Below are 9,463 nucleotides of genomic sequence, written 5' to 3'. Positions count from 1 at the left end.
TTCTTGAGCATTAACTAAATTAAACCTCCACTGCAGGAAGTTATATAAAGGTCCTTTTTTCTCAAGCACTGAGTCACTCATTTTACATCATCTGTTGCTTAGCAATGGAGGGAAAGTGTGTGTTTGAAAAGCAGACGGAGATTTGTTCCTCTGTTCCAGCAGCTTTGGACCCCTGCTCTCTTCCCTCCTTAATTCACCTCATTCAGTCTCTGTTTCAAAGCCTTCACCAAAAGGTCTCTCCCCTCCTGTGTATGTAGAAGAAAGCTCAGATAAAGAAGCTGGCACAAGTGTTAAGGAGAACCAGGATGCTTATCAGTGACTTTTTGAAATCTGCTCTGATATTTTTGATAGCCGGGGACAATGGATATCCGTGCATGCTGAGGCTGCCCTTTCATGCAGGTTATCATGATGGAAACAATCACTCCTTCATCGATTCATGTTCTTCATGAGGTCAGACATTTTCTGTGCCAGAGGATAAAGAAAACCATTACATACCCCATGTCTTCCCCATACAAAAAAACAATAGACATATGATGTTTTATTTCCTTTATAAGTGAGACTGAGGTTTGGTAAAGTTGGCCATGGTAGCCGTTGCTCTGTGGTTTTGCTGACTCTTCCTGCCACTGCTGGTTTTGACAGATTTGTATTTATTTATTTATTTTATTTTATTTTATTTTATTCAGGATCTCAGGTTGTCGTATTGGGTGGTTATGTTTCATAATGTGTAATCAGGCATAGAAAATGAAGGCTTTGAGGTGCGAGAGAGGTGCTCAACAAAGTTACATTATTGGTTAACCCTAATAGGCCTACATTTAGGAGCAGAAGACAAAGTTGTTTTTCCTTTTTATTTATTAATTTAGTGTATTTTTAAATTAATTTTATTATTAGTTTTTATTATTTGATTTATTACTTTACAATTATATCATATTTGCATTAATTATTTATATTTTTAATATTGAACTTTTACATTTATATATATATATATATATATATATATTGCATATTTTCTTGTTTATAACATAGTATATATCGTGGCATCCATGTGGCAAACAGTGTTCTGTCACTAGTAATATATGAGTGTGTTGAGGTTGAGGTTGAGACTGAGGTGCAGTCGGAGTCGCTATTGTGAGGCGCAGATGGGCGTCACCACTTTCATTCTCTCTATTTAAACAACCTGCAGCACAAGCGCCAACGAATCTCTTCATCTCCTCAGCGGATAAGAACGAAACCGTGGATTAATATTGCCCACTGATCAAGCATTAAAGCCAAAATGACAGAGGTAAGAAAGATCTTTTTGTCCTTAAGAACGAGCAAAACACTTGAGGAGATTTAGTTGGCTAGATTAGTTACACTACTACCTGTTTGAGACACCTGCACTACACTAGACGATTTGTTAACAGCCCAGCAAGATAGTTTTTTTTTTTTTTTATATTATTATTATTATTATTATTTTTTTTTTTTTCTAAAAGCAGATCTTCTTTATGATAGCTCTTTTGTTAGTGTGAGGGGTTTTGTAATAAAGTTGTAAGCATTTCATATAGTTTATGTTTTAACAAAGATGAACTTGTACAGAGTATAAGTTACTTAGATACAGCGCGTATTTTTTTCGCGGCGCAAAATAAACGTTTGGCAATAACGGTAACAGAAGTCGCTGAGGACGTAAATCACGTAACCATGGCAACACTACGCCGTGCGCTTTCCGTTAGGATTAATATTGACAACACAGAAATGCTGAAAATGTTAAACGCTTTATGATTTATGTAGCATATATTTTTTAAAAACGTTAGTATTGTTGACTACTTCAGGATAACTGCGTATAGGGGCGCACAAACCAATTTGGGTTTTACTTGAGAAAATCAGAGTTAAAGTAAGTCAATGCCTTATCATAATAAAGCTAACTTAACGTACTTTATAGCCTTTTCGATTGAATATAGATTTGTCCATAGATTTGTCATCTACTCTATAAAGTAAATTATAGCAAACGTTTTTTAAAAAGTATTAAAAAAATAAACAAACAACAACAACATTTATACTCACCCTCATGTATGACTTCTCCCTTAACATGAGAGTGAGTAAATTAACATTTTTTTTATTCTGGGGTGAAAATTTTGCCACTTTTATTTTAGGGTGCAGGCCAGTTGGGTAAAGGAAAAGTTAGCTTACACAAAACCCAATATTCTTTATATTGTATCGTGTATCATCACATCGATGCTGTGGAAAGTTATACAGTTACTGTAGATTGTACATTTGAGGAAAAAGCTCACATATGTTAAGCATTTTCATCATAGTTCATTATGTCCATGGTTTAGCTTTATAAATACGTTCTGCTTTGCATTTGCTGCCAGTAATCCCAGTCTGTAATATTAGCTCATGCTTAGAGCTTTACTCAATGTATCATTCTATTACGCTGTTTACATTTGTCGAAATCGGTAACCTCAAAATAAATAAATTCACTCGAAACACAAGATTAGTTTGGGGTGCAGGAACATGGAATTAATGTAATTTTAATTGAAAAGAAAGAAACATTTGCTGCATTTATGGCCTAGAGAGCTTGGACAGCTAATGATTAGAAACTACAGAGTACTAAAAAAAACTTTTTAACCAGTAATAAATTGTATCTTTATGCCCATCACCATTTCAAAGATAATTCACAATTTTGAGCAAATAATGACTTCATTTCCAACATCCTGTCATCCTGTCAAGAACAGTGTCACAGGTTCAAGACCCTCAAGGTGTCTGTGGTCATAAATCATTTGACCTCTGACACTCCAGTGTCCTTGCTGCTTACCATTGTATACTGCTGGAAGCCCATCCAGACATCTATCAGAGTTTAAATGGCCAGTTGCAGTGCTGTGGAGCATCTCTTATATAGATAGGGACAATGACACAAGGCAAAGAGTGTTTGCGTGTCTGTCTCCACGTTTCAGTCGTTAAAGGATTCATTGATTACATGTTGTGCTATGAACTTCCTAAACTATTTCCTCTTAGGGTTAAAGAATATAAACCGTTCTTAAACAAACAAACAAACAAACCCAAAAGCTTTTATCAAACAACACTATTGTGTACTTAATAAATGGAAAACAATTAGATTTCACTTTGTAATGAACTTCAAACAGAATACAGGTGGAGTAACAGGAAATTTCCTTTTGCACAGGAAAATTATGTGTAATTCAAGACCCTCACACACTCTTCGTGTTATAAGTCCTGCAACATAACATGAGACAGACTTATTTTATATGTTTATAGATTTACTCTAATTCAGAACAGCATTATACGGACATTTTCATCCTTTGTGGCATCTCTGCTGGAGATTGAAAGGTTCCACTAAAAAAAGGATTTAGTGACCAGAAAAAAATCAAGGGTCAAGGGCCTGTGACCTCACCAACCACATAGCAACATGTCTTTTAGAACGGACCACTTAGATGTTTAAGATGGCGTGACAAAATCCCTAAACTGAAATTACTTTGCTCATAGAAATCATTGTGAAGTCATAGAACTGAGTCACTTTGATTTTTGAAAAGCAGAACCAGCTTAAAGGTTACTTTAACATGACTGGCTAGAAGCCAAACAGCTTTGGGCTTTTGAAGTAGTGTCAACTTTCTAACCAAGATGAACCATGAAATTATAATAGAATGCAGTGGCGAAACCCCCCAATGCATCTGATAGTTCATAGCATTACTTTACATAATTGCTTGCTTGTTTTCTGATAATTGCTCTTAAATCCTATTATGGGACTTACAATCACTTCTAAGGTAATTCCAGTGAATGAAACCTCTCTAACACAGAGGCAGATCATATTTGACTTCACAATCAAAAGACAAATGTAAGAAAGCAACAGTTTTGGAAACAGCATTACCGTTCAAAAGTTTGGGTCTTCATGTTCATCAAGTGTGCATTATTTATTTAAAAAAACAGTAAAAACTGTAATATTTTTTAATATTATTACAATTGAAAAATAACTTTTTATTACAGTGTTATTACAGTTCAAAATTCAGTTTGAATATATTTAGCCCATTTGTTGCACAAGACAAATTTTGTATTATTATCAATGCTGAAAACAGTTTTGCTGCTTAATATTTTTGTGGAAACCATGGTATTTTTTTTTTAAGAATTCTTTGATAAATAGAAAGTTCAAAAGAACAGCGTTCATTTGAAATCTTTTGTAATATTATAAATGTCTTAACTGTCACTTTTGATCAATTTAATGCATTCTTGCTAAATAAAAAGTATTAATTTCTTTATAAAATAACTTACTGACCACAAACATTTGAGCGGTAGTGTGCTATTAACAAATATATAGTTAATATAAAATATTTTCAGTATGCATTATTATACATACATAAACACTTAATAGTAATAAACAGCAAAAAAATAAAAATAAACATACAATGATATAACATGCATAATACATTATAATTTAATCAATTATCAAACAAATGTTACCCAAAATCAATCCATGATATTAAAATATATTTTATTACATTACATTATATTTTATTATATTTTCCATATATATGTCCAGGTAATATTTTACCACAAAATCAATTTAATTAATTGATTTTTAATAACCCGAGGACATAGACCTTATGCTAATCATAAGAGAGAAAGCTGAACATCATCTTGATGGGTGTTTAACTTCTGTTTCTTCTCCTTCAACAGTTGCAGTCTTCACCACCAAATGAGAAGATGAGTCTAAGTGCCAGTGAACTGACTGAATTCTTCACCATGTGGGAAGAATTAAACTTCACAGACAACAGTGACAACAACTCGCAGGTGGAAATGCAAATGTGCCCCACATCCTTCAACCGTTCTACTCTCCTCCATGCTATGTGCACCCTCTACGCCTTCATTTTTGTTGTGGGCCTGGCCGCCAACGTGCTAGTAGTGTGGGTCAACTTGCGTTCGGAGCGTCATTACCACGACACACACTTGTATATATTAAACCTAGTGGTGGCTGACCTGTGTGTGGTCGCTACTCTCCCGGTGTGGGTGAGCTCGTGGGCACAGGGCGGTCACTGGCCATTTGGCCAGGCGGCTTGCAAGCTCACACATCTACTCTTCAGCGTCAACCTTTTTGCCAGCATCTTCTTCCTGGCCTGCATGAGTGTGGACCGGTATCTTTCGGTGGTCCGCTCGGGGGAGATTTCTCTCAGAAGAGGACGACAAATACGACGTTTAGTGTGTGCGGTAACATGGATGCTTGCTTTATTCGCCTCCATACCTGACACATACTTCCTGCAGTCTGTAAAGTCACTACACAGTCATGTGACTTTGTGTCATCCTGTATATCCACAAGACAACCCTTTACAGTGGATGGTGGGCATTCAGCTGAGTTTTGTGGTTCTTGGTTTTGTCATACCCTTCCCTGTTATAGCAGTGTCCTATGCACTGTTGGCAAACACTCTGGCTTCCTCTTCCTCTCATTCCCCTTCAAATGGCGACCAGGATCTCAGCGTGAGCAGGAAGGTCATCCTCACGTACATAGTGGTTTTCATAGCTTGCTGGGCACCCTATCATGCTGTGCTGTTAGCCGATGCGCTAGCGATGCTAGGTGTGTTCCCGCTGGGTTGCAGTTCAGAGAACGGCCTTTTTGTGGCGCTGCACCTTACGCAATGCCTGTCGCTGCTGCACTGCTGTGTGAACCCCGTGGTCTACAGCTTTGCTCACCGTCACTACCGCTATGACCTCATGAAAGCCTTCATCTTTAAATACTCCAAACGTACGGGGTTGGAGCAACTCATGGAGGGCTCTCAGGGCACCGAGATGGAGTATGCAATGGTGGAAAACACCCCTACGGCTGTGAGCTAGGACCCTCAAGAACAGCATCCTCAACTGAAGTTCTGCACTGCTTCAAAACATGAAGTCCTCTGACATGTTTTTCTGAAATTTAGATAAACAGAACTAAATGTTTTTCAAATGCTCAACAGTGACTCCAAAGATACTGAATAATTCATTTGAAATGTGCCAAAGGCTGATGGGATTTTGTAAAATCAGAACCACTTTGAGATGTTTTCATGAAATTCTGGTCAAATTTACCATGCGTTCTGTCAAAATTGCAGCAAATGACACCAAAGCAGTGACACCAAAGATACTAATCAATTCATCTGAAATGTTCCAAAGACTGATAGTATATTTTAACATCAGAACCATGAACACTCAAACAATGAATTGATTCCAAATGAACTGGTAGCCTAAATTTGGTCATTTTGAAGCACCTGATTTTAGTGTGTTACAGCTTGGTGCTGTATCATAATTGTGTCCAATAATGACTTCCCAAAAATGTTTGATGGCTTTCAGTCATCATAATATGATACATAATGCAATATACAAAAATTAAGGCTTGTGAAAAAAAAAAAAAGCTGTAAATAAAACAAAGATTATTGGAGTTAGTTTTACAAGAAAAAATACAATGTCAGTCTTTCTACTTCTAAATTTCATGTTTAATTTACTGTTACTTGCTGTTTCTTCATAATTATTTGTGAAACTTACTAGCAATTTCTGAGTGAAAATGCTTTATATAACATTTTTATTTTACTGTCTAAGGTCAACAAACCATTAAAATTGTGATAAAGTTCATAAAAAATGTTATTTATATGTAACAGTATAGTGATGTAGCTCTAGTTCTCTGCTTAAATGTGTTCATATTTAGCTTAATTGCTACTGATTCAATTGTGAAAAGCACTTTCTTTGATAAAAGAGGGGCTTTTGTGTCTGTGGCAAGAGAATTGGCATTACTTTTGTATTTTGAACAGTCAGTGTTCACATGTTCTCCACAACAGCACATCCCAACATGTTTTGAAGGATGGAACAAGTCAAAAATAACGTATTTTTAACTGGATTTTTATTGTGCGACTGCGTTTTCATTGTAGGTTTTGTTCATGTGTGTATATGATGTTTTATGACTGGCTGTCAGCTTGTAACAGGGCCTCATGGGTGTACTTAGAAGGGCATTTACTTTAAAGCATATTTTGTCTCTTATAGATGTGTATATTTCAATTATCTGAAAAGTAAGTTAAGTATGTTGTTATATTTATCTTTACTTACATCAATTTTTGTTATTTTTGAGTTCTGTTGGAACACTGAATACTTAAATGTGCTTGGGAATAAATCATTTGATTCACAATGCTTATTAAATAGATCTCAGTGTAATTTAACAAATAATGAAACATCAAATATGTCTTCTATAAAACGTTTTTCTTTCACACATGTGCATATATAGCTTCTCTATGCTATCTGATGGAATATGATGCATGGTTAGGATTAACCCATGTGTGAGCTGGAATTAATATGGATTCATACCTTTTATCTTTGATTATCAAAATCAACCCTGTAGAGTATAACTGGTTCACCATCTGTTCAACAATCGTGGCCCCTTTTTATTTACATCCTAAGGGCATCATAAAAACTTAAAGGTAATGGCTAACACAGTTTCAAACAACAGTGGTGGAAGTTTTTGGTTTAACTGAAAATACATCTCAATATGTTATAACTACAGGACATTAAATTGCAGTCAAAAAGCTTTAACCACATTCTGTGCATGCAGCTAAAATGTTAAAAATATGTAGAACATTTTGTAAATGTAAACAGATATAACTGGAAATACATAAATGACTATGGAAATAAATGTACTGTCTCATCTCTTCTTTCAGTATCTCACGCAGACCTATAAACTCTAAGAAGCTTTCTAGAATGAAATGTTCAATATAAAAAATTTAACATTATGAAATTATGCAAATAATAATTAAGCAATATCATACAAGCATATCAGGACAAGTTGTAATTTGGCCAGGTAATTCATACAACAGTTCAATAAATTCAGTGTAACTTGCAGAAACGATACAACCACACAATCAAAACCCTACAGTGAAACATTATAAAACTCTGATCTTTTCAGTGTATATTTTAATGGAATTAAAGTGTTTAAACATTTACTAGCTGTTAGAGGTACCAAAACCAAGCTGTAACCCCCCCCCCCCCCCATCTTAGTCAACTAGTTCTGAGCAGCATTTCCACATCAAACAAATGTAGGGGCAGAACAAGGACACATGAGAGTCTGATTTATGCTGATTTGAACTCAACCAATGTCAAGTCTATAACACCTGCAAGGCCTGAGCAAAACCTCTTAAGGTTGCATTAGCGGCTGAATCTAAAAGACACAGTCTTCTGTACACAGTCCATGGTTGTTCAAAAGCGGCCATGTTATAATTCAACATTATCTCTGTTTTTCAAAGCTGTCTTTATAAACACAAGGTTTCTGATATTTCTTAAAAAAAAAAAAAAAAAAACCCCGATATATTATGAAAGCGCGGCTGGCTGCATAAAGTTAAAAAAAACAAACAAAAAAAAACAATGCAATATTATTGTTCCAAAGTTTTTAATCGTTTTATCTTTCATAAAGAACCACAGCATGATTATGGATTAAACACAAAGTCAAACTAACTCATTCAGTATGTTCCACACTTTTGAGCATCAAAGAAGATTATTGTTGTATAGTTGAAGAGTTTTCCCATAATTAGCAGTTTAGTTGATTAACTCTTCTTGAACTCATTTGGATTCAGTTAGTCTCTAATCTGTTAATTCCGTTCTCACACCAGTCATAATGTGACACATTTTCATCCCTAAACATCCCCTGTCTTTCTCGGCAGCTATTAATTTATTTTGTCATGTTCAAAGTGTTCATGTCTGGAAAATGACACCACAACACAACAAAACTGTTATGCACTTACACAACACAGTCAAAAGTTCAAAAACTTCAAAAGTCATAAAAACAACACTTCATAAAAATGTATTCTTTCAAACACAACATTGTCATGAATGTAGGCTGTGACTGTATTAAACTCACACAGGAAAAAGAAAAGAGACCACCAGTTTGAAACAGGTCATGACTCACAGCAGTTTTATACAGGGCCTCAGTTTACAGGCTGCCCAACAGCAAAGACAGCGAATAGCGAATTTGAACAGTGCTGAGACTAAAGGTTTAAATCAGGCGTGGCGAACGTCGGTCCTGGAGAGCCACAGTCCTGCAGAGTTTTGCTTCAACCCTAATCAAACACTCCTGAACAAGCTAATCAAGGTCTGAAGGGTTACTAGGAAGCTACAGGCAGGTGAGTTTTAATTAGGGTTGGAACTGTGCAGCTCTCCAGGGCCGGAGCTCGCCACACCTGGTTTAAATGCATCACAGCAGGAAGCATTTCACAAGAATATAGAGAAACAAACTTTTTCCAGAGACCATGAAGACATAACCTTGTTGTATTTAGAAAAATACATTGACCTAGACAGTAAGGCAATGTCTAATAATATAATATAATATAATATAATAAATATAATATAATAAATATAATATAATATAATATAATATAATATGGAACCAAATGTCTTTAAATGTATTGTTATTCATTTTGTATCACTTTTGCATTAAATGACAGCACTTGAGTCGCATGAACTGTGTAAAACTATGATCATG

The 9,463-nt window shown here is 35.4% G+C and overlaps 1 protein-coding gene across 1 annotated transcript; it reads left to right on the top strand.

The window, feature by feature from the left end:
• The first annotated feature begins 1,199 nt into the window (after positions 1-1,199).
• LOC107670701 (atypical chemokine receptor 3-like) lies at positions 1,200-6,333 on the top strand. Its single transcript, XM_016463391.1, has 2 exons — positions 1,200-1,279; positions 4,660-6,333. The coding sequence occupies exons 1-2, from the start codon at positions 1,271-1,273 to the stop codon at positions 5,806-5,808; spliced, it is 1,158 nt and encodes a 385-aa protein (XP_016318877.1). The 5' UTR covers positions 1,200-1,270; the 3' UTR covers positions 5,809-6,333.
• Positions 6,334-9,463: the final 3,130 nt, after the last annotated feature.

Source organism: Sinocyclocheilus anshuiensis, unplaced genomic scaffold, assembly GCF_001515605.1.
Source record: "Sinocyclocheilus anshuiensis isolate Anshui unplaced genomic scaffold, SAMN03320099.WGS_v1.1 scaffold1278, whole genome shotgun sequence".
NCBI lineage: Eukaryota > Metazoa > Chordata > Actinopteri > Cypriniformes > Cyprinidae > Sinocyclocheilus > Sinocyclocheilus anshuiensis.
This window is presented reverse-complemented; position numbering and strand designations above follow the sequence as displayed.